Source organism: Moschus berezovskii, chromosome 11, assembly GCF_049115385.1.
Source record: "Moschus berezovskii isolate FMDL1 chromosome 11, NW_MosBer_1.0, whole genome shotgun sequence".
NCBI lineage: Eukaryota > Metazoa > Chordata > Mammalia > Artiodactyla > Moschidae > Moschus > Moschus berezovskii.
The window spans coordinates 35,817,378-35,842,762 of record NC_142470.1 but is presented as its reverse complement, the minus strand read 5'-3'; the positions used below and the strand labels follow the sequence as shown (position 1 = coordinate 35,842,762).

Here is a 25,385-nt window from a genome sequence, read left to right as displayed (position 1 = left end):
CCAGGCAGGGACCAGGTTCCAGGAAAGATTGGAACCAGCTGGTCACCTTCCCAGCAAATCCATTTGACCCCAGATAGGGCTTCTTAGCTACCCTGTAGAATCTCCTCCCCCATAACAACCGTCACAGGAACTTTGGGCAACCCTCTGGCCTTAAAGAGGGCAACTTCCTGCAGGGTCAGAGCTGAGCTTTAACAAATTCCAGGCCAACAGAGATTCTTGCATGATGTAACTTAGCTCTAAGCCTGGCTTTCAAGGCCAGTCCTAAGAAGCACATTATAGCTACTATTTCCTGAGCGCCTGCCCAATGGGGACCATGCACTTTACATGTGTTTCCCCTAGACGTCACCTCTCTTCCCCAGGAGATTTTTACACGTGAGGAGTAAGAGGCCCAGAGAGGTGGTGTGGTTTGTACAAGGTCCCACAGCTTCTAAACGGCAGTGCCAGGATGTGAGGCCCAGTAGAGCTGTCTCAAAAGCTCGTTGCCTAGTGCTGCCTCTCAAACAGGGAACAACTTGCTGAAGTTGGGGTTTGGCACCACAGAAATTCTGGAGCCCTCACAGATCATTTCCGGAAAGGCAAAGTGAGGTCCAGAGAAATGAAGCAACTTGCGTACAGCAGGCATGCAATAAGGTAGCAACACTTTAGAATGGTTTTCCAAGCCCCTGGCTAATTGTTGATGTTTGCCCCTTGGACAGGACTGTCTCAGTCTTACCTGCTGGCATCTGAGCCCCATTCTCCCTAGGTGCCCTCGCCTTGGGACCACGTCTGTCTACTTACTGGGCTGCCAATGGCATGACACATTTTCCATCTTGACCCTGGTGCAGGTCAGCTAGCTCCATGACCTCTACCACGTTGACAAAAGCCCTTGGAAGCTGTGGAGAGTAGAGGGGGTAGGCTTCAGTAGTCCCCAAGCACTTGTTGGGGAGCAGAGCTTACTGCTGGAAAGAGCTTGGGGGATCGTCTACAGTCTACTTCCCTCTCCCCAATTTTACCAAATAAACTGAAGCCCAGAGAGGGAATGTGTCTTATATTATCTCATGGAATGGTCTTTATTGGCCCTACTTTATAGATTAAGAAACTGAGACACAGTCAACTTGCCCAAAGTCACATGGCTAGGAAGCCACAGTGCCTGGCTACAAGTTAGGCCAACTGGCTCCAGAAGTAGGCTCTTTGCCACCCAACCAAGGCAGTCAGATCCAGTTAAGACTCCAGCCCACAGAGAAGCTTGGCAGCTGCCTCCCTCCCATCCCATCCATCCGGGTACCTGCTCCTGGGGGACTCTGTGCAGTGTGTATCTCACTGAGCACAAGTCCTCTAGCTGCGTTCAGGGAGCGGCCCCCGGTAAGCCAGCAAACAGCCTGATTGCTGGCAGGAAATAGGACCCGGGAACATGCCGCTGTGCCTCCCTACCTGCTCGTAGAGAATGTCCAGGGCCTGCCGGATGTACTTAACATACTCCTCAGCGGAGCGGGCCTCCTGTGAAGAAGGAAGGGGTTCTGCTCAGCTCCTGGGAGGAGGGGGAGAAGGTGGCCTGATGCCCAGCACAGGAGGGTCCTGCACTGGATGGGAAGCCCAACCCTTGTTGCGGATGGACATAGTCTCTGGTAAGAAGTCAGTCCTTGGGGACTTCTCTGGTAGTCAGTGGACACCAATGCAGGGAATGTGGGTTTGATTCCTGGTCGGGGAACTAAACCCACGTGCTACAACTAGAAAGAAACCCTTGCCCGGCAACTGTGGAGCCTGCATGCTGAAACCAGAGAAGCCTGCAATGAAGAGCCCACATACCATGACAAGGACCTAGCCAGACCAAAAAAAAAGAAAAAGAAAAGTCATCCCTTGATGCTTACTAGGTACCATCAACGGCCCCCACCCCACCCTACTCCATGGTATCTCTAATCCAGATCCTGACAGTGCTGGCCCCCTTGCCACTGCCTTCCCATCACTTCTACCCTTATAACTCAGTATGTGGGTCTCCTCTTCTGGCCCCTCTCCCAACTGGAGGCTGATTTAGCCCCTTCCAAAAACATGGCCTGAATCCTGGTGGTGGCCCCAAGTCATTTCCACAAAATGCTGCTCTCAGGAAGGTAAACCTGACTCTGCATGAAGACAGGTCTTCTGGGGGTCATTTCTAGTTCCCTGGACCCCACAGAGTGTAGGACATTTAAGATCCTATGGGGTTGGATCACTTCTGCCTCTAGTCTGGGCAGTGAGGAAGAGAGGTCCCTGTGTTGTGTGGGGAAGACTGGTTCTCATCTAGAATTTGGGGACTGTCTCTCTGAGCCACAAGGAATGATAAATGCCTTCTCTCTGCTGCCTGTGACTGTCAAACATTCTAGCACAACTTCTGAGTTATGGCAGCTGCTTTTTTTTTTTTTCCTGGCCAAATAAAATATAGCCCATCCTCAACTTAGAACAAGATGAATTCCAAAAGTTATCACTTCCCAAAGTTTGTAAGTCTGGACGTATTTCCCTATAGAAACAAGGTTCGGAGTGGGTTGGGTTCATAGGCTGGCTGAAGGTGATTAACACATTTTTGTCCCTGAAGGGCAGTGAGCCATGGATCAGGATTAGTTCAACTGCATCAACCATATTTATGACATTGTTTCAGCCTCCCCCTGCAACCTCCCCACCCTGAAGAAACACCGAAAAAATGGGCAGAGACTCCAAACAGGTGAGGGGGCTCCCTGGTTATCCACTGGCTACCAGAGAACAGTATTTAAGGGTGTAAGAGAGACCACCTCAGCAGTGTCTGAGAGTGGGGACATCCAGACACGTCTGGAATCAGGGAACCAACGCAGCAGTCACTCAGTAGTGGGGATGGCTGGCCTGTCATGGCGTGTGTGAACCGGGCTGTCTGGGCAGACTCAGGTGCCTGGGAAAGCCGGCCTGGGTGCCTCCCACAAGGGATGTCCCAGCCTGGGTACAGACAATGACCTTGGCCAGCAGCTCCCCTCTCAGTTCCATCCCCCAGGGGGCCGGTCAGGGGCCTACCTGATTGTCACAGTAATGGCACAAGTCGTTGCTCCCAATGAAGAGCGTGATCAGCTTCCAGTCTTTCTGTAGGTTGATTTCCTGAGGGGACAGAAGAGCCCACTTAGGCCTTGGTGGGGGCAGGGGGCACATGCTTGTGCTAGACATACCTTCCCTCCAGTGCCTTTCATCCTCTGTGTCACAGTGGAGAGAAGATGTCAAGTGGCGCTCCCTCGCCCTCACTTTGGTGCCGGGCAAGGGTGTGTGTGTGTTCGTGTGTGTGTGTTCGTGTATGTTCATGTGTGTGTGTGTTTGTGTGTGTTCGTGTGTGTGTTCGTGTGTGTGTTCATGTGTGTGTTCGTGTGTGTGTGTTCGTGTGTGTGTGTTCGTGTGTATGTTTGTGTGTGTGTGTTCAGTACAGAGAATTTTTTTCCCGTTGAGATCTTAAGAAAGCTGAAGTCCAGGAGGAGGTGGCTTGTATTAACATACTACTAAAGAGCCGACTCACTGGAAAAGACCTTGATGGTAGGAAAGATTGAGAGCATGAGGAGAAGGGGCCAACAGAGGAGGAGATGGTTGGATGGCATCACCGACTCAATGGACGTGAGTTTGAGCAAACTGAGGGAGATTGTGAAGGACAGGGAAGCCTTGTCATGTTGTAGTCTGTGGGGTTGCAAAGAGTCAGACATGACTTAGCAACCAAACAACAGTAAAATGTGATCCAAAGGCCTTCAAAGGAGCCCAGGGCAAAAGACGCATCTAGATGCAAAAGCCCAGAGCTGCCTGGGTCTAGGGAAGGGGACCAGTTGGACAGAGAGGTGAGGAGGGGGCTGGAGAGGTTCTAGGGAGCCTGCTTTCCACTCAGCAGCCCCATAATAGGAGTGTTGCCAGGCAGTGAATTTCAAGGCATAAACCCAGAGCACTGAAAAAAGTGCTGGTGAGGAGGTTTAGAGGGGCTGGGTGAGGGGGAAGGAGGAAGGATTGGAATGAGAAGCCTATTTTTAGAAGCCAAAGTTTACATAATAGGGTTTGGGAAGCCAGCTCTTGGGTACAATGGAAAGCTGCCAAAGGCCGAGGCCTGCCACCTCCACCAGCTCTCTGCTCATCTTTCCTCCTGCAGCTGGCCTGGAGGAGAGGGTGCCTGGGGAAGGGGTGCAGCAGAGACGGCCTCTTGATGGCAAGACCTGCTCATCTGGTCCCTCATAAAGACGAGCCAAGAGATTGAAGTGCAGTGGCACAAAGGGGGCTCATTCAGGGCCACTTGCACCCACCCCAGCTAAAGACAGAGGGTGGCCTGGGGCCTGTACTCACAGGGCTTGTTTTCATTCGCTCCATGAGGTCCCGGGCCTGGGCTGGCATGTCCCTGGGCAGGGGAAGAGAAGGGAACATTAGAGCTGGTTCACGAGCAAGGGCGCAAGCTGTAGGATTTGGGCCTGGCGAGGAGATGTTTCAGGAAAAAAAAAAAAAAAAGTTATATAAAGACCTATTCCTTCAGAAAGTATTGAAAGGCTTTCAATTCTCAAGAAATCTCAACCTATGAACAATCAAAGATTTGCTGTTGGAGCCCCAGTTGATTGTGACCCTGCCAGAGGGCTGAACGCATCTCACCACCTGCTTCTGCAGGCCTGGTCCTCTGAGGCCCCTTTGGCAGCAGGGATGGTGGTGAGGGGCGGGGTGGCTGGCGGGTGGGAAGTGGGGATGTGCTCAACCATCCCATCAGGGACGTTCCCTTATATTTCATCCAGCTCTTTTCATTGTAGGCTGAGCCTGTTCAGTTCTTATTCGGCTGCCTGTCTTAAAAATAACCTTTCATATATTTGAAAAAAGCCATCATCCCAAATGATCCCTCAGCTTCCTCCTTTCCAGGCTTCATGACTCCTTCAACCTTTACCTCTAAGTCCCAGTCTCTCTTCTTTTAATCCTTCTGTTTTTCTTTATCATTCCTTTGGATTTCCAAACCATTCCCCATCTCCTCACTTTCCCCGCTGGTAATAAAACAGGATGAGGGAGACAAATACTGGCAGGGCTAGTCCTCACTTCACCCCCTAGATGTGTGCCATGAATATTTCTGGGTTAGAGAGAGGCATGCCAATGGAACCTACTCAGCAATCAAGGAGAATGAACTAGTGATCCACATAACAACAGGGATGCATGTCAAATAATTTTGCTGGGTGAAAGAGGTTAGACAAGAAAAGAGTACACGGACTTCCCTGATGGTCCAGTGGCTAAGATAGTGTGCTACCAATGCAGGGGACCCGGGTTCGATCCCTGGTCAGGAAACTAGATCCTGCATGCTGCAACTAAAGGTTTGTATGCCACAACTAATGATCCTGCCTGCTGCAATAAAGATGGCAGTCACAACTAAGAGCTGGTGCAGCCAAATAAATAAGCATTTTTTTAAAAACGGAAAAGAGTACATCGTCTATGGCTGTTTCTAGAAAATTAAACCTCATCGATAGTGACAAGAAAGCAGGTCAGTGGTTACCTGGGTCCCAGGGAGTGAGTGGGAGAGAGATGGGAAGGGGCAGGAGGGAGGGACTGATTACAAAGCAGCACAGGGAAACTTTTGGAGGTGATGGATACATTCATCATCTTGACTGAGGTAATGGTTTCACAGGTATATGCATATAACAAACTGATCAGATTGCACCCTTTTAACATGTGCAGTGTGAAAGTGTTAGTCACTCCGCTGTGCCCCACTCTCTGTGACCCTGTGGACTGTAGCCCATTAGGCTCCTCCATCCATGGGATTCTCCAGGCAAGAATACTGAAGTGGGTTGCCATTTCCTTCTCCAGAGGATCTTCCTGACCTGGGATTGAACCCACGTCTACTGCACTGCAGGCAGGCTCTTTACCATCTGAGCCACTGGGGAACTGGTGCAGTGTAGTTATGTCAATTATACCTCAATAAAGCAGTTATTTAAAACAAATATGTGTAACAGAAGGGATACAACAAATGGAGGCTTCCATGGAAGAAGTCATAAAAGAAGGAACTGGTACAGAATGGGTATTTTAAATCTTTGCATGTCCACACTGAGCTGGGCATGTGGCCAAGCGTACATGGTACCATCCCTGCCATGTTTCTCATTTATTCACTCAGGACCGTATCTCATATGCTATTACTATCATGGGTATGTCAGACAGTCATAAGGAAAGCCTGGCTTGGTTAAAGGTGACCACAGAAGTCTCTGTAATCTTTTTACAGGTTCGAGATATGAACAGGGGTATCTGTGGGTGATAAGCACTTCAGAACACTAGCGGAAGTCAGGAATGCCCTCTTTTCCCCTCTCCCTAGCCAAGTTCTTCCCACGCTTCAAGCTCAGAGCAAGCCCTACCTCCCCTAGGAGCCTTCTCTCTGGGTTTGTTTACCCACACCTCCTCCATTTCCTTTTTCAGCCTTGGTGTGCAGAGCCATGCTTTGGGAGCTATGGGACCAGGGATCCCCTTCCAGCTCTGCTACCAATTTGCTGTGGAGCTCACTCAAGTTACAGAACCCTGCTAACCTTGAATTTTTTCATCTTTCTACAAAGAGGCAGGACTAGATGTTTTCTGGGGTCCCTTCTGGGTCTGTACCTGTCTGTAACTAGACTGCCCAGTTCACATTTTACACTTTTCTGTTTTCTGAGTACAAAATCATTTCAAATCATTCCAAAGTACAAAATCATTTCAGTCTGCAACATTACCATAAACAACACTTCTTCCCCCCAAAATGATTTCCTATTGGTTTAGGCTCCTTAACTAGACAGCAAGCCCTTTGTGGGCAGACAGTTCACTTTTTGATTCTTCTGTATCTTTTTAGTAACCACCATGGGGCTCAGTCCTTCCCAGGTGCTCAGTGAATTCTTACTTATTGATTGATAGGAAGTTTGATCTTGAATAAAACTTTGAAACAAAATACCCTAATGACGACCAACTTTTTTTTTTCATGCATATTACAAACAAGGTGGGTTATTGGTCTCATTGAATCTTTGTGACAGTCAAGAGAAGTAGGTACTATTATTATCTCCATTTATAGATGAGGAAACTCAGGTTCAGAGATACTAAGTGACTTGCCCAAGGCTGGGGGCTGGACATAGATAATCTAACCGGAGGTCTCATTATCCTGGTTGCTCTGCTGTGGCACATTCATCTCTCTCTTTAGGTGAACTCATCCTTTTCCACACCATGCCACATGACACCGTGCAGATAAGGAAGGCTCACAGAACGGTGCTCCATCCTTGCTTACTTAAGCTGACTAATGGCTTGCTGTCCTTTCCCCTAACACAGGACCTCTGAGATCCTAACAAGAAGCTGCATGTGTCAGCCACTTGCCCTGCCACTCTTCGTTCTCACGGAGGCACCAACCAGCAGTGAAATAGAAAAGGCAGTTTAAGAGAAGTGAAGCAAGAAAGGGGAAGGGGGTTTGAACGTCAACAGACTAAAGAATCAATTCCTGGTTAATGAAGCCTGAGTTCTATAATGATATTAATAAAATCATCACAATAATAATGGCAATACTAGCAACTAGATGTTGATATTATGGCCCCAGGCAGCCCGATTTTTCACAGAAAAATAAGTTCTTCCTGCTTATGACACTGAGGAACTGACATTGCTTCCTGTGGCTCAGAGACTCAAACCTACCGAGCGTGGGGCCCTCCTTACCAGGCCTGAAAGGAATGCTGCCTGTAAACAGTGAGTCAAGCCGGTTCTGTCTCCCTGGTGATGTGACTGCAGCAACCCTTCTACAAAGCAAAGACCCAGCACGCTCTGTGCAGAAAATCAATGAACTCTGTCAGGCATTTCAACTTTAATTATCTGGATTGTTGTCAACCACAGAAATCCAAGTGAAAACAAACAACTGCCTTGGTGTTTTACGGGCTCTACCACCTAACTCCCTGGTGTCAAATACGGCCTTTTCAGAGTCCAGGGCTAAAGGCTCAGAGATGAGAAGAGAGAGGAAGGAAGAATGGCCCTCTCTGGGGCCCTGCTCTGCATTCCCGGGGTGCTGAGAGTCACCCACGCATTCGACTCTGGCCTCCCCTGGGTGGGGAGGTCGGCTGAAGTCAGCAGGATGCACCCTGGGCCCCGGCCGCCTGCCTGTTGTCCAGCCACCCTCAAGTGCTTCCTCCCACTGCCCTGAGAGGTGTTAACAGAGCAAAGGCTCTGATTCAGCCTGTTCCATCCTGGTTTCTCCGGGCACTTGCTCTGATGACCCTGGGCTATTCAGGAAACGGTTTAAGCCTCTGGGTCCTCATGCTAATACCCATCTCAAAGTGGGCGAGGACTTGAGGAGATAAGCCGTGTGAGGGGCAGCTCGGGGCTGGGTGGCAGAAGCACTCCATGCACAGCCACTGGTCCTGCTCAGACTCCACCGTTCTCTCCTCCACGATCTCTCAGCCTTGCTCGCCTCTGTCCCTCCAGTACCCACGGCTACTCACCGAGCCCTGGCCCCTTCCGTGGCTACGTTCAGCCCCGCCGTCTCCTCCCGGGTGCCGGTGGAGAAGCCGCGGATGTTGGGGTTGAACTTCTTCAGAATGTCTATGAAGGGGGAGATGGAGGGTGCGCAGGTGAGGGGGAGGTGGCTGTGCAATGTGGGGCACAGGTCTTTTCAGGGTGGGCTGCCTCCCCCTCCTTAGAGATCACCTTCTCTTCCCTCGCTCAGGGGAGGGGCCTGGCCAGAGCGAGGGGTTGTTATGGCCACAGTGATGGTGCTTCTCTGTGTTGCTACTTACTGGGCAGTGTGGTGTGGGTCCCTAAGTCGCCATCCCCTCCAATGCTGGGGAAGAGAAAGCACATTTGTTAAAATCACCGGTCGTCCTGTTTCTGAGTCAGAACCAGAGATGCTGCCCTGGGGCAGGATTCCTATCCCCCTTAGGACTAGCATGAGCATCAGGGCATCACGTTGCCTTTCAGCGCTGGGCCATGGGTACCGGGCCTCATCTCTGACGAGTGATGGGGAAACATACCACCCATGCCTGTATGGGGAGCATCATCAACAGACAGGTAAGGAGAACACGCTCACCTCCAGGAGAGTCCTCTCCAGGATGTGGGGAGGTCACTGGAGTTGCTGGGTCGGGCTCCTACTGCTGTCTGAAAAAGGCCAAGAGAAGGCTGTAGAGCTGGGCTGGGTCAGGGGCAGGTTGGGGGCACTGGGGAGAGAACCTCTGGCCCTGGGGTAGCAGCTGGGACCTGGATTTACCTTTTCTGAAAATGGTACCAGATTTTCTCCAGGCCGCTTAATCTCCGAGTTGTCCTGACTCCCTAGCCTTCCACACACAACCAGTAAGCAAGTCATGGAAGAAGCAAGATTCTTCCTCCCCAGCTTCTCTGGCTTCCACCCCTTTCTTTGTGCTCCCTCTGCCATCCTCCCCGGTGTGACGCTCACCCCCTCGCCGTGACAGCTCTGACCTCCATTTGGCCCCAGCCCCCAGCGTCTCTTCCCTTACTCAGTTGCCCACCTGCTGTTCCAAGCACACCTGCTTCTTCACGCTTCCCTGACTCTGACCCTTCCCCAGCATGCTGAGCTCACCACGACCTGGTCTCCACTTTCCTTGCTTGTTCACCCCCCACCCCCTTCTTGTCCACACACACCTTCAGGTCTGAACAAGTTGATCTGAAGCATGAGCGCCTTGGGGCAGCCTATTAACAGCCACTCCATCCCTTTCTGGAATGCTAAACGTCCTTCTTTCTAGCCCTTAAGTCTCCAGTTCATTCCCTAAGACCTTGGTCAGCTTCTACCTCCTCCATCAAGCTTTACCTAAAGGCCCTAGTATTAAAAAAAAGAGAAATTCCTCTTCGAAACTTACAAAAGTAAGCGAACCAGGGAAATAATACAACAATTTTTTAGTTAATAATTTACCCCTACTTTAATAACCTTGCCTCCTGCTGCAGGTTCTTCATCCCTCCTCACCCCTTACCCACATACACACACCACCAGAGCCGATGAATGCTTAAGAGCCTGATGTGTATCCTTCCACAGCTTTCCCCATGTTCGTATGGAAATTAAGATGCACTCACACACACACGGGGAAGTTGTTTTTCTATAGAAATGAATACCTGATTTCAAGAGTCCTATCTGTCACCTATCTGGATAGGTATCTCCTTCAGTGTAAGTTTTCTATTTCCCCAGCTGGACAAGTTTCAAGAGGGTTAAGACCACATCTCATACTTCTTTTCCCTTTGAAAAGCTAGCAGACTGTCTCACACATAGCAATAGCGAAATCTTGGGTTGGCCAATAATTCCTTTAGTGAAACTATACTATGTGCAGGAATTGGGTCCCTTCTGCCCCCAAGAACACATTTTTGAATGGGGTGAAGGGGAACTGGGCAGTATGTGGGTAGACCCACCACCCGAGGAAGGAGTGAGGGAGCTGAGTGAGGGAGATAAGTTCCCTAGTAATGTTGGGCAGACTTGGATAAGTACCTACAGATGAAATGCCTGGGAACAGGGGGGAAGAAGGGATGGAATGGCTTTGATCTGGGGCTGGAGGGAAGCCTCATGGGAAGAGGTGGTGAGGTGGTGTTTGAGCAGGGGTGTGGAAGGGTTGAGGGCAGGGCTTCTAGATTGCCTGCTGATGTCTCGTGGCTGCCTGGCTGTGTTTCAGTGCTGGACACAGGTAGGTTCTCGACAGTGTCAGCTAGATGCTGAACACAGAGCCAGTGTGGAAGAAGAGTTGATTCCTGGCTCAACTCAGTACTCACAGTCAGCGAGTCACCCAGGGCAGCTACCACTTTGATATCCGCTGGTCGGAGCTCATGGACTAAGGAGACAGGCAAAGAGATGGATGGTTGGCCGAGGTCTTCCTTTTAAACTGTTAACCTGACCAGAAGCCTGAGATTCTGTTCTCATCCCATCCATCCCCATTACACTTATTTCCAGCCTAAGGCTTTAGAAAGTTTGTCTCTTCCAGGCATCCAGAGCAACCAAGGCACTGAAGGTAACGGGCTTGATGGCTCTTAGCCATCCGGAGAGGAGCCCAATTCATTCTTGAGGGGTCCAAGAAAGTTCCAGCTGTGGGGATCATGAGCACAGGCAGAGCAGACCCCCATCCCTGACTGCGCCCACCTCACTAGGCAGGGAGGCAGAGCAGACCCCCATCCCTGACTGCGCCCACCTCACTAGGCAGGGAGGCAGAGCAGACCCCCACCGCTGACTGCGCCCGCCTCACTAGGCAGGGAGGCAGAGCAGACCCCCATCCCTGACTGCGCCCGCCTCACTAGGCAGGGAGGCAGAGCAGACCCCCACCCCTGACTGCGCCCGCCTCACTAGGCAGGGAGGCAGAGCAGACCCCCACCCCTGACTGCGCCCGCCTCACTAGGCAGGGAGGCAGAGCAGACCCCCACCCCTGACTGCGCCCGCCTCACTAGGCAGGGAGGCAGAGCAGACCCCCACCCCTGACTGCGCCCGCCTCACTAGGCAGGGAGGCAGAGCAGACCCCCACCCCTGACTGCGCCCGCCTCACTAGGCAGGGAGGCAGAGCAGACCCCCACCCCTGACTGCGCCCGCCTCACTAGGCAGGGAGGCAGAACAGACCCCCACCCCTGACTGCGCCCGCCTCACTAGGCAGGGAGGCAGAGCAGACCCCCACCCCTGACTGCGCCCGCCTCACTAGGCAGGGAGGCAGAGCAGACCCCCACCCCTGACTGCGCCCGCCTCACTAGGCAGGGAGGCCTGAGGGGCTGCCAGGAGGAATGAGCTGAGATGAGAAGTGTGCTTTGTGGAGCACCTGGGGCCCAGCAGTGCTGCGGGCCAGCTTGTCATGGGCTGCCCAGGACCACGGCCTACAGTGCACAGGAATCAGCGAGGCCTGCCCAAGTCTCCCAGATGTGCTTGTAGGTTCTCCCAGCAACCTGACACTCAGCCCTTGGCTGAAGTGGGTGATGAGGTTTATACTCACCTGACGTGGGGACATGGTTGGAAGGATTCTGCTCCGTACACAGGAAGTCACTGCCCCAGTTCTAAATCAACAAAAGCAAACACACAACAGCAGACACTCACGGTGCAGGAAGGCTAGCCCAAGAAGAGTTAGCTAAAGAATTCTTCCCCCACACACAGTTGTTTCCTGAACATCGTGCCTTGATGAAAACCGGCAGAGACAGCTGAGAGACACTGGCATCCAGGATATAGGTCATTGATTCTTTTATGTTAAATCCAGGGAAGATCCCCTGGAGAAGCGAATGACAACCCGCTCCAGTATTCTTGCCTGGAGAATCCTACGGACAGAGGAGCCTGGTGAGCTACAGTCCATGGGGTCGCAAAGAGTTGGACACTACTGAGCAACTAACACATTCACTTTCACTAATCTAGAATTTATCCTAAAATTCTGTATAGACACCAACACAAACACAGATGCCTCCTCAACCTTCTTAGTTCCAGTCTCCACCAAGAATTCCTTAGCTGAAACTATGTCACTGTAGAGGATGGTGTGAGGCAAAGAGCTGTGGGTTGTGGATGGAGTGAGAGGGGAATTGAAGAGAAAAAGGGTGTTTGCCACCTCCCCATGCACAAAACAGTGCTTGGGTCTCATCCCCAGAAATTCTGACTTTGTCTGGGGTGGCACCTGGATTCGATACCTTTTAGTTGCTCCCCAGGTGACCATTGCATAGAGTTTGCAAACTACTGTCTTAGATCTCCTCGCCATAGGATAACCACCGGGTTCCACATGGGTTTAGGTGGTGCTGTTTAACGTGAAACTAATGGACACTAAGGCTCAGAGGTTAAAGCGTCTGCCTCCAATGTGGGAGACCCGGGTTCGATCCCTGGGTTGGGAAGATCCCCTGGAGAAGGAAATGGTAACCCACTCCAGTATTCTTGCCTGGAGAAGCCCATGGCCAGAGAAGCCTGGTAGGCTACAGTCCACGGGGTCGCAAAGAGTCGGACACGACTGAGCGACGGAACGGAACGGAATGGACACTAATTACAATGCTAGGACCAAAACAATAATTATAATATTTTTATGAAAGCACTATGAAATGTTTACAAATGCAAAGTTTGTAGTTCCTGCATATCATTTCCGAACATGTGTATGTCTTTTTGTGTATTTAATAGCCAACCAGTTCCTTGCATGTGTATAAATTAAAGTCTATAACTTGGATTTTTTGTTTGTTTTTTAGTCGCAAAGTCATGTCCAATTCTTTTGCAACCCCATGGAGCCCACCAGGCTCTTTCTGTCCATAGGATCTCCAAGGCAAGAATACTGGAGTGAGTTGCCATTTCTTTCTCCAGGGGATCTTCCCCATTCAGGGATCAAACCCACATCTCCTGTATTGGCAGGCAGATTCTTTACCACTAAGCCACCAGGGAAGCCCATAACCTGTATACTTTTAGTCACATTCTCTTGACTCTGGAATACAGAGCACACTTCCAAGTGCTGGAGGAGGGGATGAGGTAGGAAGCAGAGGGCACAGAAGTTGGGAGAGAAACAGACATCTTTTCCTAGTGTCCCAGACACCTGCACGTCCCCAGAGCGGCTTGAGGGACAAGCCCAGTGCTGACTGCACAGTAGGGCTCCACACATTGGTGTTGTCTGATTCTCTAGGTGTGTGGCTGCCAAACCTTTGGAAGTTTGTCTCTTTCATCTGATCAGAGGCTGACGTAGACACACCTTGTTAAAACACTCCTCTCACAAGGGAGCAACAATGCAACTTCCTTTACATATTATTTGCTTAATCTGATGTAAGTGAGTTTATTCCAAGGAACTGCTCAATTAGTCATTTTGATGGAGTCCTCCTTCTGTGTGGAAATTCTATTGAAATCAAGAACATGTTTGTGTGTAGATGACAAATATCCAGAGAAGATGCAATTTAAAATAATTCTACATCCATGAGTGCTTTAGAAACAACTCAGAGAACTGATGAGCCAGAGCCAAGTCCATCCCCTGCAGATGAACAGACGCAGGTCGGAACTGGAGCACGTCTGTCTGTCCCAAGGGAAGAACTGCTTCGGGTGCATAGGCTGCACCCTATGCCAGGGCACCCAGATCACCTGCAGGTCTTGGGAAATGCAGGCCCTGAGTCAGCAGGACTGGGGTGCCACCCGGGACTCTGCATTTCTATCAAGTTCTCAAGTAATGTTGATGTGGCCCGTCTGTGGCTAATTTAAATAGCAAAGTATTTAAAAAAAATCACTTTCTATGCCTGAGTTTTCACTCTTCCAGCAACAGAAGCAAAGGCATGTGAGACTAAGATTAAAGACAATGGGCCAGAACCACTTTGTTCATCAGTGTATACCTGGCACTTAGCACAGCACCTGCACCATTTAGGCATCCAATAAATACACACATATTAGATAAACAAATAAATGCCTAAGTGACAAGATGTCACTGACATTTCAGTTCTAATGGATTCTGGTCCACGATTGGCCTGAAATAAGCCTCTGCTGGGCTAATGTGAGCCTGAGAGAATTCAGAGAGGCTGAACGGTGGCATTACCCCTGCCATCAAGCTGGGGTGGCCTGTACCTGAGAGCTGAGCCTCTGACAGTTCTTCAATATTTCCATGTAAGTTAGTCTCATTGCTTCAGCTGGCTTATAAAAGGTCTTTCCTCAACCACTCCTGCTACTCCCCCATCCATCTTCCATATTAGTCAGGGAGCTCTTTTAAAAAGGTGAACCAGATCACATCACTTTCTCCTAGAACCTCCAACAGCTTCCCACAGCTCCCCACCAAAGTTCAACCTTCTTTCTCAGGGGTTCAGATTCTGTATGATTATGCCCTTGACGACCCCACTTATCTCACGACCCTACTCTCCACTTCATTCGCATGTCCATAGCCATGCTGACTTCTTTCTCCCCTCAAATACACTCAACTCAGCCCCAGTTCTGAGCCTCTGCAATCACTGGTCCTGGTCATAGCTCATCAGAATGAGCCTTCCATGTCCCATCACACTTTCTCAAGACTGTCCTTACTCTCTGACATGACTATGCTTTGCTGTCTGTTGGATGCCTCCTTCAGTAGACTGTAGGTCTGTAAAAGGGATGGGCTCTATCTGTCTGCTCTACTGGTCTATCTTTCTGAAATAGTGCCCGATACACAGTAGGTGCCCAGTCTGGAATGACCTCTAACTCCCAAGGACAGAACTATGTCTGACACTCCTCTGAATCCCTACTGGCCCCTAGCACAAGACTGGGCAAACCACAGGTGCTCAGCTGACACTAGTGATTGAGTCCCTGTCCAGATGGCCGACAGATGTGGCCTGGATCAAGCCTGTCCTGCAAGGCCTGGTGTGGTTCAGGATCTTCCAGGCCATCTTTGCAGCAACTGTCCCTAAAGCCATGGGCCCTAAATCCTCAGAGCTAGAATGACTGACCTGAACCAGACAAGCCCTGGAGACCCACCTGCCTATACATCAGTTTCCTGGGGGCCCAGCCCCTGGAATTGAGGCTCTTCCTACTCCTCTCCCACCTTACAGGAAATTGATGTGCATTATACCCACTGCCTCCCCCTCATCCCTTCTTGAAAGGCTGAGCTGCCTGATCAGAAATAATGTCTGTGCAAACGTCAAAGAAGACTGATCCACAGGCACTTCCTCTAGTTGGTTGCTGACGTCAGGTTAAACACTTGAGAACAAGTTAGGACAATCCTGGGACTCTGTGGTTCAGGAGCCTTTGTTTCACATTCCAATTTCCAGTAGGTAAGAAGGGTACGTTTCTGCTTAAGCTACCTCTCTGAAGTCCGCACCACTCCTCAAGTCACTGGAGGCGGGGGGTGGAAATGGTTTGTCTCTGAGAGAGGCAGACATGTGTCAGGGGTTACCTCAATGGCTGGCGTGGTGGGGTATGTGTAGTTACTGTTCCGGGGGGTTCGCAGGAAGGGCTCAATCTAAGAGAGGAAAAGAAACCACAGGGAGAGGTTACCTGACAGCCTGGAAGATTGCTTAGGAAATATTAAGTACTAACAATCCTGTCCTCTAGGTTCATTTAACATGATTCTTCTGCATTTAAATAGAAAGAATCATACAGACAGAATTTCATTCATTCCCTAGGGAGTTTTACATAACAGCTTTGACAAGGGATGCACAATAAAAGGGCTAAAAAGGGTTCCATCCACGTTCTTTTCAGGGTCCTGTGCTTTTCTTTTCACCCTGACAATGGAACATCTCCCTGACCAACAGAATGACTTTCTCTCCTTTGTCATTCCTCTGGCAAAAGATTGATATTATAGGGATCTTTTCATCTCCAAAAAATGTTATGATCATCAGTGTATTTTAACATCTGTTGCTATGATTTTGCCTCCTTTGAGTTATGTCCCTTACCCGTTTCGGGTTGGCTTCATATACACTGGTTGCATTTTTTTTTCTCATGAAACAGCCTCTTCATTCCCTGCTCACCTATCTGTTTCACCATCGGTTTCATACATGCCCAGTCAAGAATCCAAGTCTATTCCATTGTGGGTGATAAGTTAGTCAAAGAAGGAAGTAGACAGAGGGGGAGCAGGGGAAAGCAGGTAATGAGAAAATGTGGAAATGATAGTGAAGCAAGAAAAAGTTCGTAAGACAGAGATCAGCCCAGATAGCCCAGGGCTGTCAACATCTTCACAAATCACGCTCAGTGGAGTAGAAGGGCCATGGTCTGAAAATCTTAGAATAATAAAATCCCAAGTATCCTATAAACAACTGACTCACCTTTGTAAAACCCCATGTGTTCAAAGCTCTGTTCTAGGTGCTGGATGAAGGGAGGATCCAGAGGCATACAATTCAGTGAGGCAGAAAATATGACAAGTATTGGGTAGTGAAGCATCAAAGAACAGTGTGTCCAGTGGGTGCAGTAATTGCTGAGGAAGGATTGCAAGATCTGGGGATGTGTGGTCCTTAAAGATGAGACTCAGTGGGAGGTAGGCCACTCCTCATCATTCTCCCCCCACTTCCCAGGACCCTGATTGGGCACAGGGCCTGGGAGCCGGAGCTTTTCTCAGAGTAACTAGCATAAGAGGAACCGGAGGGCAGATTCCACCTGCCCTTCTGGATGTGTTGAAAGTCAAGACCAGGAGTTTATTTCATCACATGACTCAAGGGTAGAGGGAAGGGCCAGAGGGGAGAGGCTGAACCAAGAGGTCAGAGGTCAGGGATGTGGTGGGAAGTGAGGCCAGAGAAGGAACAATGAGAACAGGTCCAGGACAGGGCCAGGCAAGTGGCCCAAGTGCCTGGGGCCTGTTTTATTGATTGTCGGCTGCATTGTGCATGCATGAGTCAGACTGGGTGAAAGGTCTGGAGCTCAGCAGAGGGAAAAGGGAGTCCACTTAGTCTGCTGGCTCTCCTAGGCTAGGCTGGTAACACCAGTAAGCAGAAAGCGAAGCCCACTGAATGCCAGCACAAGGAAGTGTCCTCCTCGGTACAGCTGGGAAAAGATGGTGCAGCCTGCCCAGGGGCAGAGCCTGGCCAGCCACTGATGTGAGTCAGCGATATGAGTCAGTGGCTACCGGAAAAGGGCATGTACATCCTGGCCGTGTTGACAGGTGTAAAATTCCACAGTGAAGGAGAGCTGGTGTTCTTCTGTTTTGCGCTGCTCGGACGAAACCAGGTGTATATAGTCAGGCCCGGGCACTGACTTAAGTGGGGTCACATTCCAAGGACTCATGCCTACTATATGAGGCAGGGTTGGGAATACTTGTCTGCCATAAATGGCTGAGGAAATTGAGGAGAAGATCCAGGGAAGAGCGGTAGTGGTAAAGAGGAGGAGGACATAGGAGTACCCACTGACATTTCTATCCCATCCCATCATCCCATCCCAAGCATGACCTACTAGGCTGATTCTACAACCTGCTAATGGATAGCCACTTGGCTGTTAGTAATGCACTGCCTTGAGAGTGTGGAGGTTAAGTAGAGGCCATAAGCCTCTGCTTGCCTTGGGAGGATGTGGTACATGCATGCTAAGTCATTTCAGTTGTGTCCAACTGTGCGACCCTATGGACTGTAGCCCTCCAGGCTCCTCTGTCCATAGGATTCTCCTGGCAAGAATACTGGAGTGGGTTGCCATGCCCTCCTCCAGGGGATCTGCCCAACCCAGGGACTGAACCCACATCTCTTATGTCTCCTGCATTGGCAGGCAGGTTCTTTACCACTAGTGCCACCTGGAAAGCCTGGGAGAATGTGGTAGAATAATTCAATTATATGAGAGATTGCATCAACAGGACTCCCTACTGAGATGCTAAAGTTATAAAATTCTTTGTTGCTTTATGATGGAAAGGAGCAGGTACCTTTTAACATACACAGTGACAAGGACCTGAACTGGGGTGGTGGAAGTGGGAAGGGGAAGGACTAGGAAGGATTCTATCAGGTGAGGTGCCTGACGTTTGACACCTGCAGAATTGTGACCACCACGACAATATGGACAGACAGAGGAAGGCTTCAGGATTAGGGAGTTTGGGAAGACATTGATTTTTGTCCTATTTTGACATTCTCACTCAAATATTATTTTCTAAATGAGTGTTGAGTTTGACATGATGGGTTCAGGGCAGATTTGGGAGATCTGGAAGCCCAAAGCATTCAGAAGAGCATAGCCCTGCATACATAACGCTAAAATAGAAATATCGCTAAACAATAAAGTATAAGAGAATCCAGCAAAGCTCAGTTTTTCTCGATAGGAAAGACTGAATGATGAAATATCACTTGAAATTATTTCTGTTTGTCTCACTATGTCTTTCTATTTTGTTGGTACACTGATCATATATTTAATCTGTCTTCCAGGTAAACTTTACATCCAAGGGAGAAAGACCTCTGAAGGGTTAGAAATATAGCTCAAGTTTGGAGAAAAAAATAAGAATGAAGATATAGGGGGATAAATGGGGGATCCTAGGCAAGGAAATTTAACAGGAAGCCCTGGAAATGGACAAATCTCAGAGTGAGGATTGTGTAGAGAAAGAGGAAAGAGCAGAGGGCTGAGTTATGAAAGTTGGAGAATGTCCACATTTTTGAGGCTGGGAGAAGGGAAGAGGGGTCGTGAAAGGAGATGGGAGCGGGCAGAAACTAGAAAAGCAGAGCAGTCAAGGTGGTTTTACATCCACGAACGCGGGGAGGAATGAATTCATGGAGGAGGTGGTTCACTCTGACAAATGCTTTTCAAGGGCAAGAAAAATAAGAGCTGAAAAAGGACTCTGCGGGTCTTTGAGCCCATTTCTTCAAAGACTGAGGAGGGGCCACAGGCAGCTTCCCTGGGTTAGGGAAGGAGCGGGCAGAGAGGTGATGAGGGGCAGCAAGGGGACCACAGTCACAGTTCACTGAGCAAATAAGCTAAAGTTGGCCGTAAAATCACATGTCCAACCTGAAAGTCTAACAGAAATCCACAGAGCGCAGGTAAGCGCCTGACCTGGCTGGGCAGAATGCACTTGCCCTTGACTGGAGCTGGGGGAGGAGCAGGCAGGAAGTTGAGAAAGAAGCTCCCCGGTGCTTGCATCTGTCTCAGCCCCTCCTCCCCACTGGGTCCTGCCTGTTGCCTCTATGTTTAGACTCAGCTAGGATTAAAATATGTGCTGCCTGGCCCCTGTCAGCTCACACTGAGATGCTGGTGGACTTTTATATAGCTCCATGGCACACTGCAGGGAGCAGATGGGACCTGAGGAGCTCAGGATTCCACAGTGCCTGGTGCCTTGAAGTTGGGCCGGCCAACAGATGGATCTTTTGGAATGGGCTCTGGGGTTGCCTGGCAACCGCTTCTCCCAGGCGGGGTTTCTACGGTTCCAGGAGGCTGGATTTGCTCTCCTCTGCTCACCAACGGCTCAGTCAGGCTGGTCCAGGAGGAGGAGCGGAGCCCACCTCAGGAGTGGCCTGAGATTCTGGCCGAGGCAGCAGCCTTTCAGGGCTCCTTGCCTGGTCTGGGGCCTTGAGGCTGGTGGTGACAGGGCCCTTTCCAACCCAGAGCCTTGGCTCCAACCTGGTACGTAGTAGATATTTGTGAGAAAGAAAGAGAGCAAAGGAAGGCTCCTTGGACTGGGTTGTTATTACTTTCACTATTAAATAGAAGGAGAATTGCCAGATTGGAAAGGGTTTCCCATGGCTGATGTTCAGTATGGCCATATGGTTGTTAAAATAATGAAATACCCCCCCCCCCCATATGGTTTATAGCCACCACTCTGAGTCCCCAGATGCCTCTACTACCCAGGTTGCCTGGCCCTACCCCTAGAATGCGCTGGACAAGCTCAGAATCTAGCAATTTAAGTGTTTACACGTGGTATAGAAGGGCCCTTAGGCCTCCGCCCCACCCCTTCAGCCCGCATCTGACCATCCGGGCTGGAGGCATCCACACTGCACTGCAATCAGTGCATCGTTTGACCATCATCTTTGCCCCGAGCCCTGGACCCAGCATCTGAGCCCTCTACTATCACCATCTCTTCTTCTGCATCCCTCAACCCACCCTCCTGGTGAGGCTAATGGTACCCAAGGCTGAGCCTGGGTTCAAGACTTGTGATGGTATCCAAGGCTGAGACTCGGTCCGAGACTGGTGTGGGGAAGGAAACAGACAGGGAAGGGTGCCCACTGCCTCTAGACCCCTGGCAGACACACGGGGGAGATGTAGGTCCTCTCCCTGTTCAGTCGGGAGGGTGGGAGAGGGTGACGCAGTCAGACCCAGGTGGGAAACCTGGCCTCCCAGACTGGATCAGGCTGTCCCCCTTTCATTGCTGTCGAGTGCTCTCTGGCCTCAACCTTATTTGGTTCAAAAGCCTTAAGACAGGGGCTTGAAGAGGGAGCTGAAGGCAAAGGGAATGTGTACCTGCCCCACTCCTAGGCCTGAAATCAGGTCTAACAACCACTTACATCTTCCTCCTTAAAATGAGCCCAGACCAGCCTCACTCCAACTATCACAAAGCCAGTCCTGCCTGTCCCTTCCCCAGGTGGCTCTAGGGCTTTCCTCTTTGACCTATTTCCTGCCAGACACTCCCGATCCAGATTCCACGAACACTAACTGCAACTTCTGAGCTCAGCTGGCTTCACACTAGGCCACCAACCTGCACGTGGACCTTCCTACTGTCCCCACGTGTCTCTGCTGAAATGCTCAGTCTGGCTACCTCTGGCTTCTTAACTCTCCTCCTGAAGAATCCACACATGTTACCCTGCTCCTCTCCCTCTGCTGGGCTCAGGCCTCCTCTCCCACCTGCTTCTCCCAAAGACAGAGGTGCTTCTGCACCCTCTTCTCCCCTCTCCATTCTCCTCCACTCCCCTCCATCCTCCAAATCCATCTGCTCCCAGGGAAGGGACAAGATGGGTGACGGAGAAGTGCTGGTGTGTGTGTGGGGTAGGCGGGGGATTGGGGGGGGATGGTAAAGGGAGACGGGCAGGGCCTGAGCTCTCGGTTTCTGGAGAGCAGCATTACCTGAGCAGGGCAGGAGAGGGGTATGTCTGCCGTCAGATTCAGGGTATCTGTTTTCCTTCCCAGTGGTTCAAGCTGATGAGGGAAGAAAGGAGAGCTGTAAGCGTACTAATTTGTCTCCGCTGAAGTGAACATTCCCTGGCAGGATATCCTGCAGTGGGGGAACGCTCAGAACTTGATTTCAGGGGGGTTGGCTTCTCCTCCTGGCTCTGCCAGTCACCAGCTGTGGGATACTGGGCAAGTCTCTTAGCTTCTGCAGGATTCAGCTTCCTTGTAAACTTATAAGTCTTGCAGGGCTGTTGAGAAGCTTAAATGAGATAAACATGGCTTAAACTGCCTAGCAGAGTTGTTGGCACATAGAAAATACTGAATAAACATGAGGGTTCTGCCTTGTATTCATGTAAAGAGTCCTGTATCACAGTTCAAGGCCCGTTGTAGAGGATGCAGTTGATCCAGGAATCTTAAGGACTCGGTATTTTTCATTCTACGTCAACTTCTGCAGAGGTGCCAGTCGCTCTCCTCCACACCTTGCTTGCAAAGGGAGGCCAAGAACAAGCTCCATTCTGGAGGGGCTGGTGCTTTGCTCTAGACTAGAACCCCAGAGAACCAGGAAACCCCATTCATCTTACCATGTTGACCCAAAGGGCCCTGGAGAGCTGGGAGTGGAATTTCTGACTTGGGTGGAGGCAGTCTGGGGCAAAGAAGGACACATCTGGGCGCCCATCCTGAAGGAGAGAAACAGACATCCTTAAGATCCTGTTGGTGCCGAGGGTGCAGAGTGGGCCTCGCTGGCAGGCCTGCCCTCTGGAGTGGACCTCTCAACACCCCGCACCCCTTGGGGGCACTCCAAGCCTGCGGCTTCTTAAGGGCCTGCTCACCTCGAGAGAGGGCTCAGAGTAGTCCAACAGATCAACAACCTTCAGTGACCCCAAGCCCCCAACCTGCTTTCTGGATCTCACAATTCCCATTATTTAATTTAAAAAGTGCTATATATATTCTCAGGTGCATTTATGCAAGACATGCCATGGATGAGGGAATGAGACCTAGTCCCTGAGGAAGTCTTAGCCAGCCAGCTGGTAACAGCTATTTCACAACTCTTGACCAGTTGGTCCCAGAGAGCTTGGTAGGGAGAATAGGGCTTCAGTCCTGGGCAAAGTCTAGGTGCTTAAAGCCTCTTCCGGTAGACCAGACCCTGGGGATGGAGGCCCAGGTGGACAGACTCAAGTCCCCACCCTGGTCCATTCACAGAGCACTTCTGCTCAGAATGGAAGAGTCAGGTGGAAAGCAGAGCCAGGGGGAGAAACAACCGCCACAGTGTTGGGTATGGGGCCGAAAGTGAACAGTTTGGAGTTGGACGTGTTCAAATCTCACCTCTGTCCCTTATTTCCTGCATACTTTTAGGAAGGCTTCTTCATGTCTCTGAGCCTCTCTCATGTGGGATGATAAAGCTCACCTCGAAAGGTAACTGTGAAGATTTTACGGGTGGTGTGCACGGTGCCTGGCATGTAGTAGGCAATCAGTAAATGGAGGCTGCAATGAGCAGTCATGGGAACATCAAACATTGGGCTGCCTCTTGAATACGGCTCTGATGTTCACGGAGGCTGCAGCCACCAGACCGGCAGCTACAGAGCTGCCTGGTCCGCCCCATTTGTTCCCAGTCTATGGAAGCACTTGGCATTTCCACTTTGAATTTCCTCCTCCTTGTGGGAGCCCTGTCAGGGAGGGCAGGGAGCCTACCGCCAGGACAGGGAGCCAGATGTTGTAGAAGAAGGGCTGCAGAACCACAGAGAAGTCCTCCCGCGTGTCGTACCGACCGGACTCCACCAGCTCGCGCATGCTGCTCTGGGGACACACCCATGGGCATCTTCAGCACAGGCCCGGTTGCTCCGGGTACCCGTTAGCGCAAGGCTGTGGGTGATGGGCAGTGACCTTGTCCCCATCTCTCTCAGCATGTGGGCTACCTCAGTTCTTCTCTTGAGAACACAAACACACTTGATGACAAATCTCTTTCCAGAGAATTGGAAATGGGTTGTGCCTCCTTTTGGTTCTGGTTTGAAGTGGACCACAAGTTCTGGAGGGCCAGCAGTAAGTCTCAAAAGGAACAGAAACCTAGGAGAGGCCTCCAGAGGGCCTCTAGGCTTGGGACCTGCAACACCCCCATTGGCTCGTGGCCTGCCTGTTGGAGAGGTGGGGGGTTGCGGGGGCATCTGGGGGGGCAGGGGAGGGAGAGGCAGTCCCATGGGGCACCCAGGGCTATTCCCCTTGTCAGGCCAAGGGTTGGGGCTGAGCCAGCAAGACAGCTCGGCCATGAGGACTTTGTCACCTAGGTTCCTTTGTGAATCTGCCTGGGGTGCCTGACATACCCAAGCCAGGAAGTAGCCTGGATGGTGATGTTGCCTCTCAAACTCTGAATAGCTCTTCCCTTCTCATGAGCCTCCCCGGGCGGGTGGGCTCTGGGCTGGTGTGCTGACTGAGGCGGAGGAGAGACCTTCTTGATCTTACCTGGTAGGCTCGGGTGATGGACTCCAACTTGGCCAGCTCTTGGGAGCTCTCCCGCGGGGTCAGAACACAATTGCACAAAATGCTACAAAAAGAAGGGAGACAGAAGGTCCCAGAGCCAAAGCTGCGGTCAGGGTGGAGGTGGGAGAGTGGCTCGTAGGAGGCTCTGCTACACATGCTCGGGGGCAGGTTTCAGGCCTGACCCAGGGATGCACAAGGGGAGGATGTATGGATGGGCACCCTCTCACATTAACATAGTACTAAGTGTTGGACCACGGGTCCTGGGCCTTCAACAAATAACACTGAACAAATGCATTTAAGCAATGAGAAGCCCATGTTTAGTGTTTGAAAATAAGTACAAATGCACGCTTTGGCGAGCCTCTATTGCTCAGGTCCCCAGACACCTCTGGAGTTCATACTAGTGTCCTGCTGTGTTCCCTTTTGTTTTATGATGAATTATTTCACACTCATAAAATCGACTGGATGTTAAAAAGGCTCTCTCTACTCAAAACAGAACCTGGTGCACAGTAAGACTTTAAAAACATTTGTTAAGTGAATAAATGGATGTGTAAGGCAGGAGGAACAATAAAACACACACCTGTATACTTCTCACCCCACTTAAGAAACAAAACACTCCCAACTAGAAGTTCTGCATGTCCCTCCCCAGGTCACTTCTTCCCCACAAAGGTAAGTGAGCTTTGATTTTGGTATGGTTGTACCATGTGTGGACAAACCTGTATGTCACTCCTCATAGGCTGGGCTGCACTGTCTCTCAGACACTAGTGTGTGTCCCAGCCCTGACCTCTGCCCGCCTGGCAACTTCCCCCATCACAGAGGTTCACTGGTACCCTGAGGTTAGGGAAGTGGGGGCCCTAACTTCAATATCCCAGAAGGAGGTGGTCCTGGCACAGACCCCTTTATAAATGCACACGGACAGATCAAGTCCCAGAGACCCCGAGGAGTCCCCACCATGTGAACCAGATCAGCAAGCACCTGCCTACCTGGCCTGATGCACAGGACACTTGTCGGGGTTCCCCAGGAACACCTGCCGCATGATACTGGGGCTCATGAAGTCCACGAGGTTGACCAGCGCCCGGGGTACCTATGTGCAAGGCTCTGGGTGAGAGAGGGCCTGGGAAGCTTCTTTCACCAGCTGCCTTAGGACCCTGAGAAGTGGGACCGAGCTCCGGGGTCCCTGAGTGGGGTTCTGGGAGGTGTCAGCACAAGGTGAGCACCTAGAGCCTGAAGTCTGTGCCACCCACGTGGGCAGCAGTGTGAATGGGCCTCCGAGTGGGCCCGCATGGCAGTCTTGGGTCTAAACACTGAGGGTTCAGCTCAAAAATGAATCTGCCTTCAATGCAGGAGACCTGGGTTTGATTCCTGGGTTGGGAAGATCCCCTGGAGAAGGAAATGGCAACCCACCCTAGCATTCTTGCCTGGGAAATCCCATGGACAGAGGAGCTTGGCGGGCTACAGTCCACGGGTCGCAAAAGAATCGGGTACGACTTAGCTCTGTTGAGCTATCAGTTAGCTTTCAATTTGGTGAGGTAGCCCCATTTGCCAGGACATAAGCCCTTAATGGGCTCCCTCCAGCCTGGCCTGGACTAACTCTGCTGAGCAGGCTCAGGGTTGTGGCAAA

General features: G+C 50.8%; 1 protein-coding gene across 1 annotated transcript in view; it reads right to left on the bottom strand.

The window, feature by feature from the left end:
• Window positions 1–25,385, bottom strand: part of PLB1 (phospholipase B1) — a 129,334-nt gene that overhangs the window by 10,203 nt on the left and 93,746 nt on the right. The window contains exons 41-55 of the mRNA XM_055400362.2: window positions 24,748–24,848; window positions 23,750–23,831; window positions 22,985–23,089; window positions 21,877–21,972; window positions 21,251–21,322; window positions 15,702–15,767; window positions 11,847–11,907; window positions 10,651–10,709; window positions 8,972–9,039; window positions 8,682–8,725; window positions 8,388–8,487; window positions 4,282–4,333; window positions 2,992–3,072; window positions 1,411–1,476; window positions 778–872 (exon numbers count right to left, since the gene is read on the bottom strand). Of these exons, the coding sequence (XP_055256337.2) occupies window positions 778–872; window positions 1,411–1,476; window positions 2,992–3,072; window positions 4,282–4,333; window positions 8,388–8,487; window positions 8,682–8,725; window positions 8,972–9,039; window positions 10,651–10,709; window positions 11,847–11,907; window positions 15,702–15,767; window positions 21,251–21,322; window positions 21,877–21,972; window positions 22,985–23,089; window positions 23,750–23,831; window positions 24,748–24,848 (1,148 nt within the window). The remainder of the gene's footprint in view (window positions 1–777; window positions 873–1,410; window positions 1,477–2,991; window positions 3,073–4,281; window positions 4,334–8,387; window positions 8,488–8,681; window positions 8,726–8,971; window positions 9,040–10,650; window positions 10,710–11,846; window positions 11,908–15,701; window positions 15,768–21,250; window positions 21,323–21,876; window positions 21,973–22,984; window positions 23,090–23,749; window positions 23,832–24,747; window positions 24,849–25,385) is intronic.